This window comes from Schistocerca nitens, chromosome 4 (genome assembly GCF_023898315.1).
Source record: "Schistocerca nitens isolate TAMUIC-IGC-003100 chromosome 4, iqSchNite1.1, whole genome shotgun sequence".
NCBI lineage: Eukaryota > Metazoa > Arthropoda > Insecta > Orthoptera > Acrididae > Schistocerca > Schistocerca nitens.
The window spans coordinates 860,964,753-860,985,886 of NC_064617.1; the positions used below are offsets into that span (position 1 = coordinate 860,964,753).

The following is a 21,134-nucleotide window of genomic DNA, read 5'->3' on the forward strand; positions in this document are numbered from 1 at the left end:
TCAGTTGCTCTAAATACAGTAACTTATTAGCTGATTCTATGGCATCATTGTTAATTTCCACAAGTTTCTTTTCTGTTTGTTCATTGCACTTTGTTATTGTAATTGATTTCTAGGCATGCTTACAAATTTGCTGTATCCAGTTACCACATTTGTTGTTGAAGTTTACCTCGAATGAAACAGCAAGTTTGCTGTTACCAGTCACTGTTTATTATTCTCCATAGCGCGTTTCAAAGGTTTAAACCTCCATCATCAGATGGATTTAGATTTGGTAATATGACGTGTGTGTGTGTGTGTGTGTGTGTGTGTGTGTGTGTGTGGTATGATTTTTTTGGAGGAACAGATGACCCTGTCTAGTGGAGAAACAAAACACTGTATCAGAACATGTCTCCTTTTTTTTAATGGTAAAAATAAAATAAGTGAAATAGAGTACCTCCAGTGGCCACAGGTTCCTTTCACTGTCGTAACAAATCATATCTATGCTGTCATATATTGTAAACAAATATGGCATCTTGGAACTATTAGATGCAAGAATCATATAGCAGAAGTGAAACATTGTCACAAATTACAAGGAATATACATCACAACAACATTATTACAGAATAAATTTTAAAGGATTTTGCAGATCTTTGTTTTGAAGTGTCGAATACATGCATTGTAATAAATATTTCAGGTGGTATATAAATTCAGTTTTGTCAAGTTTATGTAGCTTAAACCTCATACTCATTTATATAATTAGGTGACATGTTGCAAACCTTAAGTACAACAATTATGTTGGCTCCAGTGGTAAAATTATACATAAATAGCAATTTTGGTTGGGGTTCACAGATAGGAATGAAAGGCTGAAGGCAGGGGGAGAGGAAGGGAAAGAGAGATACAGAGGAAGAGAGAGGGTGGAATGGATGATTGGATGAGAACAAACTTTCAAAAGCAAGGGGGTTCTTAAGGTTACATCTCTTACATGTAATAACTGCCTAAAGGTTGGTTCATGCTTTAAAATGTGCAGATAGATGCACAGGTTGTGCCGTAAGTTAATGTACCTATAGTTTCAAGCTGAGAGGGGTTGCAAGCTGTTGTGGTGGTGGTATATTTGTATGTGAGGTTAGTCTCTTGTACATTTGGGGGATATCATGATAACATAAAATATTAAGGTGTGTGTGTGTGTGTGTGTGTGTGTGTGTGTGTGTGTGTGTGTGAGTGTGTGTGTGTGTTGCTGAAAACAGAGATGATGCTATTGTAAATATTGTCGTTTTTGTCATTTATGATGGATTCAGGTTGTTTTGTTTGCTATTTGTATATCTGGAGTGTTTCAAGGATGTCTAGTTTTTTGCCTTTAGGTTGGATGTGTAGGATGCTGATACTTGTGTTCTTAACATGTTGTTTTGTTTCACGCAGGTGGGTGGCTGTTGCTGAACTGTGGTATTTTGTGTCTTTTAGTGCTGCCATGTGTTCTTTGAATCTAATCACAAATGACCTACCAGTCTGGCCTATGTAGAAGCAGTCAAAATGCAAACATTCAATTTTGTACACACCTGTACGATGAAGTGGATTTTGTGTGTTGATGTGAGATAACTTCTGTCCAAGCTTGTTGTCTGTAATAAAGGATATGTTAATGCCTTTTCGTTTGAAGACATTGGCAGTCTGATATGAAATAATACCTAGAAATGGGATTGCATGGAAGATGTTGTTTTATTTTTATTTTTTGTGATGTGATTATTTTGCCACTGTTGTTTTAAGGTGTCTACTATGGAGCTGTTATAACCATTTGCAATAGCTGTTTGTTTTATTATCTTGTTCAGAAGAGGCACTACTCTGCACAGGATTTAATCAGGATGTTCAAGCTCCACTGGATCAAAAGAACCAAGAGAAGCTCATCACTAGTGTCAAAAAGATTCAGCCATTGCCTTTAAGAAGCAAAATTATAGAATAGCAGCATGCCACAAAATTAAGGAAATAATTGAGAAGGAAATTGCAAAACCATTCCCAGCATACATTAAAATGTAGAAGCCCTTACATGTACTATTAAGACCAAATTAAGCACGTGTAATGCAATAATTGTAAGAGCTGACAAGGGTAATACAACTGTCGTAATGAACAGAACAACAAACATAGAAAAAACTTTAGACTTCTTCCGAGCCAACAACATAACAGAAATACTTGAAGATCCAACTGCCAATATACAAAAATAGATTAAACACATTTCAAATAACATAAACGTTCTACTCACCATCCAAGAAGCAAGAAACATTGTAACAATGAGCCCACAAGCATCTTGCCTTAGATCACAACCAAAGATACACAAAAATGGGACCCCCATCAAGCCTATAGTGAACTATAGGAACAGCCAAACATTCAAACTCAACTAAATGCTCTCCAAAATCCTCAAAGGAGCAAACACATTCAAAATTAATGCCAACCTACAAAAGCACAAAAAAATTCCTTCAACTGATATTGCTGAACTAATGAACCTGCTTGAATTCACACTTTCACACAACTATTTCAAATTCAACAATAAAATCTACAAACAAGCAGATGGCCTGGCAAAGGGCTCAAACCTTTCCAGATTGTTAGCTGAAATATTTATAAGTAATTTAGAAGATAAAATCCTGAATTCCAATCACCACCACCCCAAAAATATCATCTACTACTACAGGTATGTAGATGATACCACCATTTTAATCACTGGCACAGGTAGGTGATTTGTGATTAGATTCAAAGAACACATGGCAGCATTTAAAAAACAAAAAATACCGCACATCAGCAATAATCACCCACCTGTATGAAACAAAACATCATGTTAACGACAGAAGTATCAGCATTCTACAGATCCAACCTAAAGGCAAAAAACTAGACCTCTTTGAAACACTCCTAATATACAAACACCAAACAAAACAATCTGAATCCATCTCAAATGACAATATTTACATTAGTGTCATCTCTGTTTTCAGCAATTGCCTTCATTATTAAATTTGCAATGTGTGTGCGCACACGTGCGCGCGCCTACACACCCACACCCACATGCGCACCTTAATATTTACCATAAATATTTAGTTATGTTACCATGACATCCCCCATGGGATTGACCTCATTGATAAATATGCCACCACACCAACAGCTTGTACCCCTTGTCAGCTTGGAACTATAGGTACATTAACTAATGACACAAATTGTACATCTATATGCATATTTTAAAACATTGACCAATGTATTACCTCAACCTTTAGGCAGTTATTAAATGTGACAGATATAACCTTATGAACCCCTTGCTTTTGTAAAGTTTGCTCTCATTCAATCACTTGTTCCACCCTCTCTTTCCCTCTGTCTTTCTCTTTCCTTTCCTCTCCCACTGCCTCCATTCTTTCATTCCTATCTGTGAATTCCAACCAAAATTGCTATTTATGTATAATTTTACCACTGGAGCCAACATAATTATTGTACTTAAAGTTTACAACATGTCAGCTGATTATATAGATGAGTATGAAGTTTAAGCTATATAAACTTGACAAAAATGAATTTATATATCACCTGAAATATTTATTACAATGCATGTATTCAACACTTCGAAACAAAGATCTCCAAAATCCTTTACAACTTATTCTGTAATAATGTTGTTATGACATATATTCCTTGTACTTTGTGACAGTGTTTCTCTTCTGCTATATGATTCTTGCATCTAATAGTTCCCAGATGCCACATTTGTTTACAAAATGTGACAGTATACATGTGATGTGTTATGACAGTGAAAGGAACCTGTGACCACTGGAGGTGCTCTGTTTGACTTATTTTATTTTTACCATTAGATATATGTTTAGTTTTTGTCACAAAAAAAAAAAAAAAAAAAAAAAAAACACCAAAACCATGTTCCGAAATAGTGTTTTGTTTCTTCACTAAACAGTGCCATTAGTTCTTCCAAAAAATCATCTCACACACACACACACACACACACACACACACACACATATACACACACACCCCATGCTAATGTAAATCCATGTGATGATGGAGGTTTAAACCTTTGAAACACATTGTGGAGATAAATAAACAGTGACTGGTAACAGTAAACTTGTTTCATTTGATGTCAATAACAGTCATGGTAAAGCCTAACCTAAAATGTTCACATTTAAAGATAAAATGTTGAAGTTTATTTGTCCTAGAGGCAGACAGTACAGTGTCATCAGCAAGATGAAGTTGGTGAATAAAATGTTATTTAAGCCTGCTGGGAATAGTTTTATTTATAAAGAATTTCATTGCGTGCCTCCTCTTTCCATTCTGGACTTCTCGCTATCATGAAGAAGTCCATAGGCCAATTAAAATTACTTGATAGTTGACACTTCATGCATTGTAGCATGTTCCCTTCAGTGAGAGCACTCAACATGACGCCCAAATCATTCGCCTTTGCCCAACTGCCACAACTAGTTCACTTTCAATCCTTTGACCGTCTTTCTTCTTTGATGTGTTTAGATCGGCTTCCATTAGATAAGCTTCACACGCCATTGCATGAAGCCAAATTTTTGAAGGCTGTCCTATCAATTAATTGTGGTGACTGGGTCACCAGAGTCATAAATACAGTGTAATGGCATAGTGGTTAGCTTATAAATCTGACGTTCAATAGTTCAAATATTGTCAAATGCAGAGAAAATTTGTATTTTTCTAATTCTAATCTGAAGACTTTGGTTATAATTTTTATTCTGTTAGTTGATTTAAATGTATTTTTTTTATTTCTAATACTTTTTTATTTGCTCTGATTTTTCATCCTATCATTCTTTGTTCATTTGGAATCTGCTTGTATTGCCTATAATCTGCAACCAAGAGCGAACCAGGACTGCTCATCAGTTGGTAATGCAGCTTTCCGTGTAGCCAGTGTGTGGATAGTTTCAGGTAATTAATGACAATAAGAAATTACAGTTTGCTTTTACTGCTGAAACTGAAACTTTGCTGCTGAAGATGACAATGCAAACAAACGTATTATGAATTTTTTCTGGCTTGAGTTTTCCCATAGAGGTTAGCCTTAAATGCCATGTACAAAGCGATAGTAATTTTAGTTCTGCCGCAGACTGTTGACTGCCTATTTCCTGGATACATTGCACAACACTAGGTTATGGGTAGGTTAGGACACAAATTTAAATTAAAGACTACAAAACCCATTGTCTCCTGCAGTTTATTCGTTGGTTGCTTAAAATCAGCTGTAGACAGAGCATCTTCCATTCCCGTCATGGCTGCTTCCGACATTCCACCATGTCACACAATACGTGAAGTGACTTCCTATGTTTGTGTGTTGCGTATAACCGAGTAGCAGCTAGCAGCAGACGTGGCAACACTGTAGCATCAGGTGACAGACGTCAACTATTGAGTAATATTATTTGGATTATAAGGGAACCTATTTTCAGTATGATTTGCTAAATGGGGGCTAACTGCAGCAAACAAGAAGATAGGGAGCAGGGAAGGTCACACAGAAATGCATTCCAGGGAAGGTACACCCACGTGGAGGTGGAGATAAAAGAGCTTTGACTGTGCGGGTTTCAGTGGTTGAAAGCTTACATGCGAACACACCAGGCAAGTGGGAATGTTCTGTCTGTACTGGTAGTTCAGCTCTTCACTCAAGAGGGAAGTAAGCTGGAGCACTGTAATGTAGTAACTGCATTACACTTATACATCCAAAGGCTCGTTTCCCAGCAGCGAAGGCAGGGTCGACCACAGGAAGGGCAAATATGCCTCTCATATGAGGCATTCTAGAAGGGTAACTGCCCACAAGAGGCAGTCACCAATAATTCCTGCCTACACATTGATGCTGAACTGGTACCAATGGTTCACTGTCACCGTACCGTGGGGATTCTCGATAGTTCACAGTTTGGTGTTGTGAAGGTTGACAATAATGCCTCATGGAAAGGTGGCCTTATCTTGGAATATGATGGGTGGCTGAAATTCCAGCACGATGATACCCTGTGATTCGAACCAGTGACAAAACTGTCATTGTGGAGGCTAGTATGTAGGTAATAAGACCTGCACATGTAAATGGTAAGGATAGTGGCGGTTGTCACTGGAAATATGTAGCTTGCCCCATGCTACCAAGTCACCTGCCTGGTGATGATAGTGGGGTAACTGTCAAAAGATATTTTGTCTCTGCCTTGAATTTCTCTACCTTGAAGTGGGTGACCTCCCTTGAAATGCATTTGTGGCCATACATCCATATGAGCTTTGTCTTTTCTCCTTGTCCTCTGAGGGGTCATTTCCTTCAGTTCATCCTCAATTAGCAATATCATACACTATATTCTACAGTATATAAACATAGGTTGTTTCTCTAAGGTTGGTAGCATATATTTGATTGAAACTTGAATCAAAAGAAATGTATGAATACAAAACTGTGTGATAAGGTTGGTTGGTTGGTTTGGGGAAGGAGACCAGACAGCGAGGTCATCGGTCTCATCGGATTAGGGAAGGACGGGGAAGGAAGTCGGCCGTGCCCTTTGAAAGGAACCATCCCGGCATTTGCCTGGAGCGATTTAGGGAAATCACGGAAAACCTAAATCAGGATGGCCGGACGCGGGATTGAACCGTCGTCCTCCCGAATGCGAGTCCAGTGTTTAACCACTGCGCCACCTCGCTCGGTCAACTGTGTGATAATTCAGAGTCACTATTCCATTGTATAAATTCATTCCCAACTTATAAATTTGCTGATTCGAGTCATGCTGCCTCCGGATGTTAGGTCTGCAACTGCTCATAATGAGGAAATTTCATAATTGTTTATTTTGTCTGTCTCAGTTGCACGAATATACAGTTTTGCTTGCAGAGTTCTGGTTTTGGGCTGACATGCCCATTCTCAAACCACGCACCTCGTTATAGGAATGACTGATGGTTGATATACAATATCGTACCAAAAGGCATGAATAGCTTCGGTACGGATAGTTAATCTGCAGGCAACAAGTACTTTCATTGATAAGTTAGACTTTGTGTCATACTGCTACACCTGGTAGTGTCACTCAAGTTTAGCAGTGTGACACATAGGCTAACTTATTAATGAGAGTACTTTTTGCCCACAGTTTGGCTTCCTGTACAGAAGCTATTCATGCATTTTGGCACCATATTGTATATCCAGTTATGCTTAATAACAAAGTGTACATTTTGAGAATGGGCATTCCAGTTTGAAATTGGTAGATCAGACCAGAATTTTTATCACTCATTTTGTAATATTTTAAACAATTATCTTGACTCACTTGTTTGGTATTGTAGGCTGGAAAAAGGAAATGCTTTTGGCTGTCCAGTCATCTTGAATTTCCTCATGTATAGTGTGGGAGAGTATGAAGGGAGAAGGAAGTACATATGTTATTCTACTAGTTCTTAATTGATTTCTTGACCATCAAGAAAATGAGTTACCTGATACAACTGTCGCAACTTGCAGTGAGTACAACAGGACTTATGGTGCTGTCATCTCTTGTGCACTTACTTGGTTGTTGAGGAGATATAAAAGGTCTGTTCAGAACATTCTGGAAAATTCTCAATTTTGCACCAATGGTGTGTTGGAAAGAAATGGGGTTGGCACTTCTGCACACACTTGTGTTTAATGAGTAACTGCCGTAAGTTTCAGTGTTATATGTCTGTTAGTTATTGTTCAGTGCTGTATTGAGTAGAATGTTGTCGCACTGTTTGCGAATTTCAAGATGGCAAAGTTAGAGTAGCAACCCATCTGCATTAAATTTTGCATGAAATTCAAGAAAACCTTTACAAAGATACACCAGATGATGTAGGAAGCCTATGGTGATGACTGCTTAAGTTGTACTTGGTGTTGTGAATGGTTCACATGGTTTAAAAGTGGCCTAACAGAAGTTAAAGATGACCCTTGTTCAGGACGACCTTCGACATGATGCTCATGTCAGGAATGTCAATGAAATTGTGCATGCCAATCAAAGACTAACTGCACAAGAGGCTGCTGAAGAATTTAAAATTTAAGTTGGATCATGTCATCTTGGAATGCATCATGTTGCCGCCAAGTTCTTCCCACGGCTCATGAGTCGAGACCAGAAAGACAGTCACCTCACAATCTGTGAAGAGCTTTTGGATTGAGCAAATGAGAACGAGATGTTCCGAAGAGAATCATAACTGGTAATGATATGTGGATCTATGATTACGATGTTGAGACCAACATTCAGTCTTTACAATGGGTCGGGAAAGGTTCTTCAAGACGAAAAAAAGCTCATCAGGTCGGGTCAAATTTCAAAGCCATGCTGATAGTTCTCTTTGACTTCCAAGTATTAGTTGATCACGAATTTGTGCCACAGGGACAAACTGTTAATCAATGGTACTATCGGGATGTGTGGCGACACTTGCGAGAAAATGTGAGAAGGTAACAGCCTGAAATGTGGCAAGACAATTCATGGCTCTTGCATCACGATAAAGCACCCACACATTCAGACATGGCCCCTGCAGACTTTTTTTATTTCTATAGTTGAAAACCCCGTTGAAATGAAAAAGATTTCCAATGATAAAGACGATATATAAGAAAATTCACAGATGGCACTTCACGCGATCCATCAAGGGGAGTACCAAGACTGCTTCCAGAGGTGGAAATGTCATTGGGAGTGGGTATCATTTGTTGAGGAGAGTATTTCGAAGGGGATCATGCGTAATAAGTTAAGGTAAGCATAGAAAAAATTTGTGGGTGAAGTTCCGGAATTTTTTGAACAGACCTTGTATTGTGGGCCACAGAGCAGCTTGATGTTCCCAATGACATATACAACTCGTTAAACCATTACTGTAGTCATTAAAATCTCAAATAATTACACTTGTGTGAATAACGGGTTGACTCACAATTACTGTATGTAGTGGAAAGGATAAAGAATTTTGTGGCATTTTTAAAGCTCAAGTTACAGTTACAGTTGCATTAACTAAATACATTTTATCATCCTTCATGAAAGCTGGCTTGCTTTTGGTTACAAAGAATCTTTTTCATAGCTGTTGATGAGAGTGATATCTGTTTTAAGAACTAATGTGTCAGCTACAATCTTCCGGAAGTTGAAACTGTTTGGCAGAAGCTGATAGCATGCGTGTGCCTAGCATTATTTGAGTGATCAGTAAAATTAAATAAATTTCTCAGTATTGAAGACCGTTGTTTCTGTGTTCATAACTGTGTTTAAAGCTTTTGTGCCCTAATAATGAAAGTACTGAGTACCCCAAAACACCAAACATGACCAACACATTCAATATGATACCCATAATACACTGGCCAACAAGATTAACAGAATGCCCAAATTCCATTATTGGCCAAATATTCATCTCAGAAACAGATCACAGTTTCACAAGCAGAGTACTGAGCATGGGTTATAGTGATCATGAGGCACAGCTGCTGTGTATAGAAATGCCAACAAGTAGTAGTAGTTCCGAAAAAGTAGTTGAAAAAAGAACCTTTTCTGAAGATAACATTAGAATTTTTGATCTCTTACTGGCGAAGGAAAACTGGGAAAGCATCGCCACTCAGAACAATGTTGATAGCATGTACATGAGTTTTCAGAGCATCTTTCTTCACTATTTTAATGTAGCATTTTCAAAAGTGGTAAAAACAGTAAAAACTAACAATAATAAGCAATGGGTAACTACAGGCATAAAAATTTCCAGTGAGAGAAACAGATTTCTGCAGTACTGTTGTAAGAAATATAGAGTAACCCAAGAATTCGCAGATTATTCTAAAGCCTACAAAAGAATCTATGGTAGAGTAGTCAAATAGGCAAAAATGTGGAATGACAATTTGACAAGAAACTCATCTAACAAAATGAGATCCACGTAGAGCGTTATAAAGAAAGAAACTTGTAGTTCAGCTCCAAAGAAAAAGAATGTATCATTAACACTATAAGGCTCAAAAGTGACAGACCCAAATTCAGTTGTGGAAAAATTCAATGAATACTTCACTTCACTAGCTGAAGACCTCATTCAAGTATACTGTCAAGGACCAATCCCAAGTTTCTCCAGCAAGTCAGTGATCTCGACTGCTTCCATGTATGTTTATGAAACAAACCCAGTGAAATTATAAATAAAATTAAATCATTAAGAATAAAATGTCAAGTGGTCTTGATGAAGTACCTGATTTCATATTAAAAGCATATGCTCACCACATAGCAAACCCCTTGGTAAAAATTTTCAACCTCTCTTTAAAAACTGGTGTATTTCCAGATATTTTTTAAAATAGCAAAAGTTTCACCACTACTAAAAAAAGGTTCTTCTGAAAAAATCTCAAACTACCGACCCATGTCACAGTTAAGTTCCTTCTCAAAAATTCTAGAAAAACTCTTCTATGACAGGCTTTTAGGTTTCATAAATAAATATGCACCTCTTACAGTACAACAACATGGCTTTAGAAAGTCTAAATCTACATAGACAGCAATTTTCGAATTCTTAGACTGCATTTTAAAATCCCTTGATCAACATAAATTAACTGCAGGTATTTTTCTAGATCTATCAAAAGCCTTTGATGTCCTGGACCATAACATTCTGCTCGAAAAATTAGATAGACGAGGAGTAAGAGGTGTAGCACATAGCTGGTTGTGTTCATACCTAAAAAACCCGCAGGCAGAAAGTATCACTTCAGTATGAATTCAACAAAATGAATAAAACAAGAAAACTCCTTTCTTTCTAGTGAACTACCAATAAAATATGGTCCACTACTCTTCTTGATTTATGTGGATGACTTAGTTGAATATATGAGTGCCACAAAAACTACCCTGTTTGCTGATGACACCAGCATATTGCTCCCTGGATCCAGTCCAGAAACTTTGCAGTCCACAGCAGAAAGTTCTATGAAAAGACTTTCTGAGTGGTTCACAAAAACCAAACTCCATATAAATACTGAAAAAAACTGTGTGTGTGGATTTTCATTTAATTACTCCAACTAATCAAATGTCTATTCAAGCACAATTAAAAAATGATCCCCTAGAAAACTTGTCACAAAATTTTTGGGTCTATGGGTTCAGCAAGACTTAAAGTGGGACACACATATAAATACTTGTCTAGAAAACTATCATCTGTGTGCTATGGCCTATGAATTTTAAAGTCTACAACAAGCAAAACAACAGTACTGCAGGCATACTATGCACAGTTCCACTCACTAGTCTGATATGGGATCTTTTTCTGGGGATACTCAACTCACAGTTTGTTTTTAGAATGCAAAAAAGAGCTCTAAGAATAATTTGTGGCCTTAAAAAGATGGAGTCCTGTAAATCCCATTTTACTGAACTTGGTGTTCCAAATGTTCCAAGTTTATTCTTTTATGAAACTATCTTGTTCACTAGGGACTACCTCCTGAAAACAGGCAAACTGTTACAGAACAAAAATGTACACAACTATAGTACCAGAGGGAAATCAAATATACATCAAAAATATCACAGAACAACCACCTATCAGAGGAGCATAATTAACATTGGTGTAATACTACACAATAAGACACCAGAGGAAATAAAAAATGCTACTCATCCAATATTTAAAGCTAAACTAAAGGCATTTCTAATAAAGCACTGTTTCTATTCTGTCAGAGAATTTCTGAATACGTAACAAAATTAATTGTAATAGGTACCTATTTTTAATTTGCCTACTATTTTGCTAATACTATGTATTATTGTAACTTATCTTGACCTGTCCAATATCAATTGTACAATTTGTGCTGTATGATAAAACTGGACCAATAAAAAATCAAATCAAATCAAAGCAGTCTTCTGTAAATGCTTCATTGTTATGTGACATCATAATTTGTGAACTCTGCTTACAGTCACCATTAACTTTCTGCTAGTATCTGTTCCTGATCGTGCAATGAATTCAGTATGGTATGCAATTAGTGCTTGATCACTTTCAATTCTCTCTTGTAAAAGACATTTAATAATTGTCTGCTATTGTATCACACCACAATAACCATATAAATCCATCCAGCTACAATTAAAGTGGTGCCAGTAGACAATATCAGAATTAGTTTTCTAGTTCTCCGTAGTTTGATAAGGACAGGATACAATCACAGGATACAATCATTTCTTCTGCACCAAAACATTTTATGGTTTGTTACTGAATATGTCTTGCATATATAGATAGTATCTATGTTTTTAAAACAAATATCAATAAGATTTCATTAGACTGTATCTTCTTCATAACTGAAGATAGAAACTTGGGGTGAATTTTAAAACTGACCATTCAGTTTACAAGGCTATATCTTCTACATGCATGCACGTACAGCCTTGGAGTACATTACATTTAAGGTCAAAAGTTACATTTATATGTTGTAAATGTTCAGAGTGCCCTCCATCAGACATACAACAAGCATCCAGACATTGTCTTACTTGTGTGAGCATGTTGCTGTGCAGCATCACAGTTTGCCGAATATTGTTTGAATGAAAAAAGCACATGATGAACTCTTTCACAACCCCCAGCATCACAGTTTACCCAAAATTGTTTGAAGGGAAAGTCATGTGATGGAGTCTTTCACAACACTCCTCCCCCAGAAAAAAGGCAACTCATTGGCACCAAATTAAACTTTTAGTTTTGATGCATTACTTAAAATGTATCCCAAATTTCTATTTTCGTTTTGAAGAAGATACAGTCTTGTGAAATCAAATGAGTCTACGCAAAATACCTTCATACAATAAGCACCTTGAACATGGACTATTGTAAAATACTTCTTGACATGGTTCTGATTATATATTTTACTTGTATTTGTCTTGTATTTGAGTTTGTCCAACACTGTCTCTGTAGAAAAGAGAATTTTCCCTAAAGGCCTTTCCCAGAGTGCCAAAATATACCTCCGTGCATCTTCTCCCAGCTTAACAAGACATGTTTTTCATACATGCTTGAAAGTTACTCTCTCTTGTATTTAACCCTTTAGTACTAGTGGGGTCAATATGACTACATAAGCACATTGGAAATATGCAGGGTGATTCAAAAAGCATACCACAACTTTGCAAATTGAGAACTCTACAAAGAAGAAAAGGAGAGCTACGTTCTTTCTGTCTTTGATTGAAGGAAGCTCTGAAGTTTCATTTGATTGCTCATTTGGTCACTAGGAGTGCTGTTGGCCACGTAACCTTCATTTCTGCTGTCAGTGCAAAGACAGTGTCTGCTCAACGAAAAGCTTTTTATGTTATCGAGTACAGCAGAAGTGAATCGACGACAGTTGTTAGCCTGGATTTAGAACCAAGTATGGTGTTCGACTTCCTGATAGGTGGTGTATCATATGTTGGTATAAACAATTTACAAAGAAAGGATGTTCATGTAAAGGGAAAAGTTCTGGACGCCAGTGCACGAGAGAAGAGAATGTTGGCCACATTCAGGAAGTATTTGCTCGCAGTCCAGAAAAATCAATCCACTAAGCTAGCAGAGAGCTGCAAATTCTGCATCCGACCACTTGGAGAGCCCAAAGGAATAGGTTAGTAATGAAACCTTATTATCTACAACTGGTTCAAGCTCTTTCTGAAGTCAATAGGGTGAAAAGAATCGAATTCTGCAAGTTGTCCTTGAGCAAATGGAAACAGATGACTGGTTCATTTCGAAGCTAGAGTTTAGCAGTGAAACAACATTTCACACAACAGAGAAAGTCAGTTGGCACTGTGTCTGTGTAAGGAGCACTGAGAATCTGTGAGAAACAATTCAGTATGAATGTGATTCACCTAGGGTTAATGTTTTCTGTGCCATTTCAACCAATAAAGTTTTTGATCCTTTTTTCTTTGAAGGTGTGACTGTAACTGGGCAAACCTTTCTGGAAATGTTACTGAACTGACTGTTCCCTCAACTTGAAGAAGCACATCAATTCGTATTTCTGCAGGATGGGCACCACCCCATTGGCCTTATCTGTCTGTGCCAATTTAAACAGAAGGTACCCATGGCACAGAGCACTTCATAACTGGCCTCCAAGAAGCCCCGACCTCAGCCCTTGTGATTTTTTTCTATGGGGATATGTTAAAGACATGGTGTTTTGACTACCTGTACCAGCTAACTTTGAGGAACTTAGAGAAGAAGTAACTTCAGCTATCCAAACTGTTACGCCGGGTTCATGTCGGCCGAGTCTCTGGAGGGGTTCACGTTGAACATTTATGAACTTATTTTCCATAGAAAAAAGCTTTGTTAAGTACTCTTCACATTGATTACTTACCCAAGGTTCCATAATGTTTCTTTGATTAAATACAGATTTTCAAAGTTGTGGTATTCTTTTTGAATCAACCTTTATATCTCCCTGGGTTTCAAAACTGTTACTTTCAAGGTATGGCTTTCTCTGTGTGAGTCAGTTGTATCCAATGATGTTTTGTACCTTTTTAGGCTTCCATACCTCAGTCGGTAAACAGAACCCTTGTAAGATCACTTTGTTGTCCATCTCTGTGTCTCTCTGTTAAGACCCTTTATTTCTCAGGAACAGGTAGAGGTATGAAGTTGAATTTTATTTCAAATACCAGGTTCTGCAATCCCTTGGAAGTGTAAAAAAATTGAAGCTTGTTAGTCAGTACAATCAAAAGATATGGGCATTTCCATGTTTTGATACATCACAAACTCACTTATTAAAACCTATAGGGCTAGATGAACAGAAAAATGTATACACTCTTTTTCAGGCCCTATCGAGATATCGATATTGTCATTCGATTTGAGTTATGAGTGTGTTGCAGTATGATCTTGGGCTCAACGGATGTTAGTACTTTCATCTCGGTATTGAGAAAACAAGATGGCTGGAGCATGCTTGACATTCGAGCAACAAAAATGTATTATGAAGTGGTTTTTCAAGTTTGATAATGCCGTTGAAGCACAACATCAATGGAGGCGGGAGTGTGAAACAGAACCGCCAACCTGTACAACAATTAAATGCATCTTTGACAAGTTTGAATTGCATGGAATGATTTGTGATATTCACAAAGGAAGCTCAGGAAAACAGCATACAGCTACAAGTTCTGCTTCGTCAGCTCTCGTGTTGGAAACGTTTGTTAATTCTCCACAGAAGTCTGCTACGCAGTGTGCACGTAAAGTGGGAGTTGGCAATAAAAGTGTACGAAGAATTCTGAAAGCTGCAAAGTGAAAAGTTTACATTCCATGATTACTGCATGCGATTAATGATGATGATCCTGATAGCTGTATGCAAGTTTGCGAATAGTATCAGCAAACGGTAATTGATGATGAACAATTTGTGATGAAGGTAGTGGGGAGTGACGAGGCACAATTTAAACTTAGTGGAACCATGAATCGGCATAACAGTGTGTACTGGGCACCGGAAAATTTGCATGTTTATGTGGATGAAGCGGACAATCTACCAGGGGTTCATGTGTGGTGTGGACTATCATCTAGGGGCTTAGTAGGACCCTTTTTCTTTGATGCTACTGTCACTGGAGATGTGTACCTGGAAATGTTATGCACAGCAATTTTGTCAGGTATACGTGCACTTTACGGAGATGATGAAGAGGTCTTCTCCCAACAGGATGGGGCACCACTACACTGCCACCTAGCTGTAAGAGCTTTCCTGGATGACAGTTTTCCGGGGCATTGGATTGAACAAAGAGGGCCCATTGAGTTCCCTCCATGTTCACCAGATCTAACACCTATGGACTTTTACTTGTGGGGAACTGTGGAAGGTAGCAAGCCACGCATGCTGGAGAAACTTCGGCAGGAGATTACAGCGACATAGGCAGCGATCTCCACTGTAACGTGGACTGACGTAGTTGCGGCGGCCTCTCGTCATTCTGTTATATGTATAGCTGCCAGTGGTGAACATTTTGAACATTTAAAGTAACCATGTGCTAAACTGAAGGTTGTACAACATGTGTGATCAATTATTAAATGTAAAATAAGTAATACTTTTTGTTCCTTAATGTGCATATACATTTTTCTGGCGGACGCTGTATGCGCTGCAGGCTTGGTAGTTAGCGGTAAAGCATGTGCCTGGGAACTGAGAGACCATGGGATCAAATCTTAAGACAGATTACGGATGAAAAATCTTCATTATAAAGACAGATTACGGATGAAAAATCTTCATTATATTGTAGCCTTTGGCTCTTAACCACATGAGGAGTTGACAGAAACAATATGTGGTTCAGGTTCCATATTCTGTATCTACACACATACTCCACAAGCCACTGTATGGTACGTGACCGAGGATACCGTGTACCACTACTAGTTATTTCCTGTCCTTTTCCACTCGCAGATAGAGTGAAGGGAAAATAGCTGTCCATATGCCACCATACGAACCCTAATTCTCCTATCTTTGTGGTCCTTCTGTGCATGTAGGTTGGCAGCAGTAGATACATTCTGCAGTCAACGTCAGATGCCGATTCTTTAAATCTTCTCAATAGTATTTCAGGAAAAGTACGTCATCTTCCCTCCAGGGATTCCCATTTGAGTTCCCAAAGCCAGTCACGTTAAACTGTAGGTCCCTTTTCCTGGGTTGGATAGTTGGGGTAAGTTAGGAACACGCAAGTCGGCGAAGTGGAGTCCAAATGAAAGACTCGCACCAGTACACTGAGCCAAACAAAATTATTATTATTATCATCATCATCATCATCTGTATACATAGTTTGTACAGAACCATCAGAGCATGAGTCCTACTATTTGTTCTTGTCCAGTTTTTATATTTACATTACTTTAAAATTTATTCTTAGTATTTGGCACTGAGTACCACTGGTGTCAATATGACTCCAGTTTAAATTATTTGTTTGTCTCTTGAATGTGACATTTATGAAAACTGAATGATGACTGCTACATTGAGCAGCTATAATTTATGTTGTTATATCAGTTCATTAAAAGATTGCCAATATAACCCACATAAATTACATGGGGTCTTTATGAGCCCCTGTGCTAGTCAGAAACAAAAAGTCCCAGTAGTACTAGTATTAATTTCTATTTATCTGTATTATTTATGGTCACCTCTTTGTACTGTCCCTGATGCTTTCCTACTGTGTTATAATGTGAACTCTGTTCTTTGATTCCACATTAGTTTCATGAAATGGTGCAGTATTGGCTCAATCATTATATTCATCTTGTCAATTCCATTATATCTTTTCCATGTTTTGTGTATTTTTACTGCAGTCATTCATTGTGTGTACATGTGCATACCATGTCAAATTTTCTCTTTAGCTCTGAAGTCTGAGAATATACTTTCAACTTGTTATTTTTGGTGTTGGTGGTTGCAGTTGTTAAGGCACACTGAGTGTTTCCAGGGAACACTCATAAGCAAATGATTGAATCACATCTTAAATAAAAACCCATTGGCAGTTTTCAGCATAATCTACTGATTGGACAATATGGTTACATAAATACATTGTAAATATTTGTGTAAATGTTGTTCTAGTAATGAAATTTCGAAGTGTGACATGGAACAATCTCTTACTTGGAACAAAGCAGTTGTATTCCCATAAGAATGAGTGTTATTAATTTTGGCATTGTTAGACGTCTTAGCAGTCTTGCTTTGCTATAAGCATAAATTAAGAGAACGTTGCAATCAGTATATAATACTTAAATATATAATTTATAATATATTAGTATGTTCTCTGCTTTATCATTTTTTTTTTTTTCTTTCAGATCACGGTTGGTGTGTGCCTCATGGCTTATGTATTGACAAAAGCTCGTCAAGAGTTAAGGAAAGCACTATATAGTACATCGTATAGTCAGGTGGCATGATTCTTGTTAGTTACCATTGACACACATGGTACATTACACCACAGCACTGAAATCAAATTTTTGAAAGACATAATCAGTATTGTTTTATATTTATTGATTTAGAACTGCTTTTTGCTTAGTTTTAATACAGAATGAATCAGTCAGTTCAATCTTTCTGTTGTATAATTTTCTATTTCTTTTTTATTTATTTTGGTATTAAATGTCACACTTTGGTTATTTATATGTAAACTATGGGGATATTGAAAAAGTATAGTTTTACATGAATTGCATGTGTATATATATATTCACAACTTCTGTGTTTTCACAGGAACTTGTTATAAACTGAATGCTGTTAAATCTGTACCTACTCATTGCACTACATGACGATTGGTCAGACACTGATGACATTTTTATTTTCAGTTAATGTTTCAGGCAGCTTGCTGATCGAAATATTTTAAGGGCTGTGATTGTGCCAAAGATAGGTCAGGTATTAATTACATCCAGGAAAACATTTTTTGTGTATGTTTACTTACACAAATACAAGTATTTACAAGAAGTCGTCTTATAAATCCTGTTATGTTGTCTTTTGTTATTGCAGCATAATTTTATGGATATATTAGGATGTGATAAAATCAGATTGATAAACACGTGTTACATATAAATGTTTGTTATAACTATAAAGGGAAATAAATTTGTAGACTCATAGGATGAGGTCAAAATGATTGTGCCATTTTTGTTTGTAGTTCAGTTTTTAGTGCTTTGTTTTTTCTACATATTTTGTCAAAACTTTGTCAAGTACAGAAATTGTAAAATCTACATCTTCTTTGGTGATGCACATCGGTGGTTTAATGCGGAATACCTGCGAACAATAAGATATGATTACAGCACTATTTGTGAAAGCATTTAATTACTTTGTGCCTTCAATAAATGAACATATTTATTGTTAATGGATTAATCTTTATTCCTTACGTTTCCTTGGGCACCTCCTTTCCCAATAATTATGCCGTGTTTCTTTATTTCTTCCCAAATATCTAAAATGCCAGATGCAGCCATTGGTTTCATTTGATTTTTGTCCTTTACCATTTCAACACCAATCATTAGACCTTTTCCCCGAACATCACCAATGCAGTCAAACTTGTCTCGTAGTTCAGAGAGTTTTGTGAGCATGTATGTTCCCACTATCTTGCAGTTTTCTTGTAACTTTTCTTCTTCAATAACCTTGGAAGAAAATCATTGGTATTTAAAGTGAATTTTCAAATAAGAGAATCATTTTAAAATTTTATAACTCTTAACACCATGTGAAGAAGTTAAGAACTAAGAAAAATTTTCATTTGTTTCATGGAAATAACACACCTCTTACATGTCATATACAGTACAAACAAAACAATATTTACTGGCAGTCAGAAACGTACTGTCTTTTTATTACCAGTATCAAAAAGTACTTTTACACAATCTGAAATGTGATATATTTATGGCTATGATCTGGACATTCCTTATCCTAGATATTATAGCTTAGTTAACTCCTAGAACTACCCTCTAATTGGTCTATGAACGGACTCTAAATTGTGTAGCACTGAACTAAGACAGCCCTTGTCTTTGACATGTTATTGTGCCAGATGTGTTGCAGAATGTCTCTCGGAATGCATGTCATGGTTTTTAAGTTCTTTCAAATCAACCCATTTTGTTGGTTTCAGTTCATATTCAAACATCAAGACAGTTGATTGCTACTTAAATTCTGGCTCATATGAAAATACCCAAGTTTGTGTCTCCTGTTTAAGATGTGTACAGATTTCTCTTTTCCTCAGACACGTTTTTCTAATATTGCCTTAAACCATAAAAAATAATCTGATAAAAACCTACATGTGAAATTTCCTTTTTTTTTTTTTTTTTTTTTTTTTTTTTCCCCACAGCACTATTTCTCTAAATGCTCAGTACAAACAAGCTACTTGGCCAATTTCTAAGCTGCCATTGTTTTAAAAATAGCAGACAACAGATTCTAAAACAATAGCAGTGTAATATCTCAACTGCATCACCTATAAGTTGGTTGTTTAAAATTAAAAGATTACCTTTTTAAATCTAATGTGGCAAATGAAGATTTGTTGCAGGACTGGGAATCAAATCTGGATTTACTGCATTTCATCTGCAATTGCCTTAACAATTCCATGAGATTTGGAATTGCAGCCAGTTAATGTCAACTCTTGCAAAAGTATTTCAACTGACAACCTCAATATGGCTATGTCATTATCAGCCAAAATATGGCAGGATGTCAACATCATCCAGTTGCAGTCTTGAAACCTCATGGAATACTCATTTTGCCAGATAAACTTTAAGAATCACAACAGTGATTTCTCATCTCAACAGTACCATTTAGTGGCTGTTTTTTTTTAAAAATACTTCAAATTCGACCATTGTATATAACAGCATCATCTGTGAACAATTTCACGGAGTGTCTAATACTATCCATTACGTAAAATACTGAAGCACCCAGACGACAAGGCTGGACATCAATGTAATCTTGTACACATACACACTATTGGCAGGTATGTAAATGATTAAAGTAGCAATTTTCCCTGACTGGTTGAACAGCCATTAGAGTGCACTAGTGTTGGTGTTTAGTGTTGTTATCAGGACAGGTAGGATATACCGTATTTACTCGAATCCAAGCCGCACTTTTTTCCGGTTTTTGTACTCCAAAAAACCGCCTGCGGCTTAGAATCGAGTGTAAAGCAAGCGGGAGTTCTGAAAAATGTTGGTGGGTGCCGCCACAACTAACTTCTGCCATCGAATATATGTAGCGCCACACAGGCATGCTTTGTAGGCACAAAGATAAATACTGGCACCAAAATCTCTGCGTCAGTAAATAAATTTAAAAAAAAGTGGAAGACGAGCCTTTTTCCTCCGCCCAGAGTTTCGACCACTGCATTTTGGTACATTATCCAACGAAGTAATACAAATTCTGTATTGTTGATCTTCGAATGTAGCAGCATTTCAATGTACTACGAAAATCCGACTGGCAAGACTGTTTGGGAAGTTTGTCAATATGGCCAACTCTACGTTCTGAATTTTTTCCTACCTGTGAGAAGAGATGGTTGCTAATAGGAGCTTTTATGAATTGTGAATCACATGTAGTATTCTCTTCGCCATAAGATTAATACGAATATAAACATTTTGCCATGTATTGTTTTGTGTTTGCTACTATCTCATTTAAATCCTGTCTGCCTAATAAACTACGAAACTAGAGTGAGACAACAGCAAACGCGGAAGAATATACATATCATGTCATGTTTATATTCGTATTATTCGTATGCCTGATAGTGACACAGTCAGAAATGAAGCACGGCAACTGACTAGATTTTTAAATCTAAGATGACTAATTTCTGTGCAGAATGTAATGAACTAAAGAGGCACCTGCAAAGATTTTCAAACGGAGAAAAATTTTTGCTAAAATTTCGTTCAGAACATCATCTATCATACGCAGTCTATTATTTGGTTCTTGTTGATCATTATCAAAGAAAGCAGTAGTGTAAGTAACAACAAATGTTTCGCTA

The 21,134-nt window shown here is 37.0% G+C and overlaps 2 protein-coding genes across 5 annotated transcripts in view; one reads left to right on the plus strand and one right to left on the minus strand.

Annotated features, from left to right (window-relative positions):
* The window catches only part of LOC126253316 (transmembrane protein 64), a 44,190-nt gene extending 25,657 nt beyond the window's left edge, over positions 1–18,533 (plus strand). The window contains exons 3-4 of one of the 4 annotated variants that reach the window (XM_049954565.1): positions 4,808–4,875; positions 17,509–18,533. In XM_049954565.1, the coding sequence (XP_049810522.1) occupies positions 4,808–4,837 (30 nt within the window). In that variant the 3' untranslated portion in view covers positions 4,838–4,875; positions 17,509–18,533. Of the gene's footprint in view, positions 1–1,392; positions 1,629–4,807; positions 4,876–17,508 lie in introns of those variants that run through there. The other 3 variants (XM_049954566.1, XM_049954567.1, XM_049954564.1) reach the window with 3 other exon arrangements.
* LOC126253315 (alanine--glyoxylate aminotransferase 2, mitochondrial-like) overlaps positions 18,311–21,134 on the minus strand; it is a 239,671-nt gene continuing 236,847 nt past the window's right edge. The window contains exons 9-10 of the mRNA XM_049954563.1: positions 18,556–18,804; positions 18,311–18,445 (exon numbers count right to left, since the gene is read on the minus strand). Of these exons, the coding sequence (XP_049810520.1) occupies positions 18,338–18,445; positions 18,556–18,804 (357 nt within the window). The 3' untranslated portion in view covers positions 18,311–18,337. The remainder of the gene's footprint in view (positions 18,446–18,555; positions 18,805–21,134) is intronic.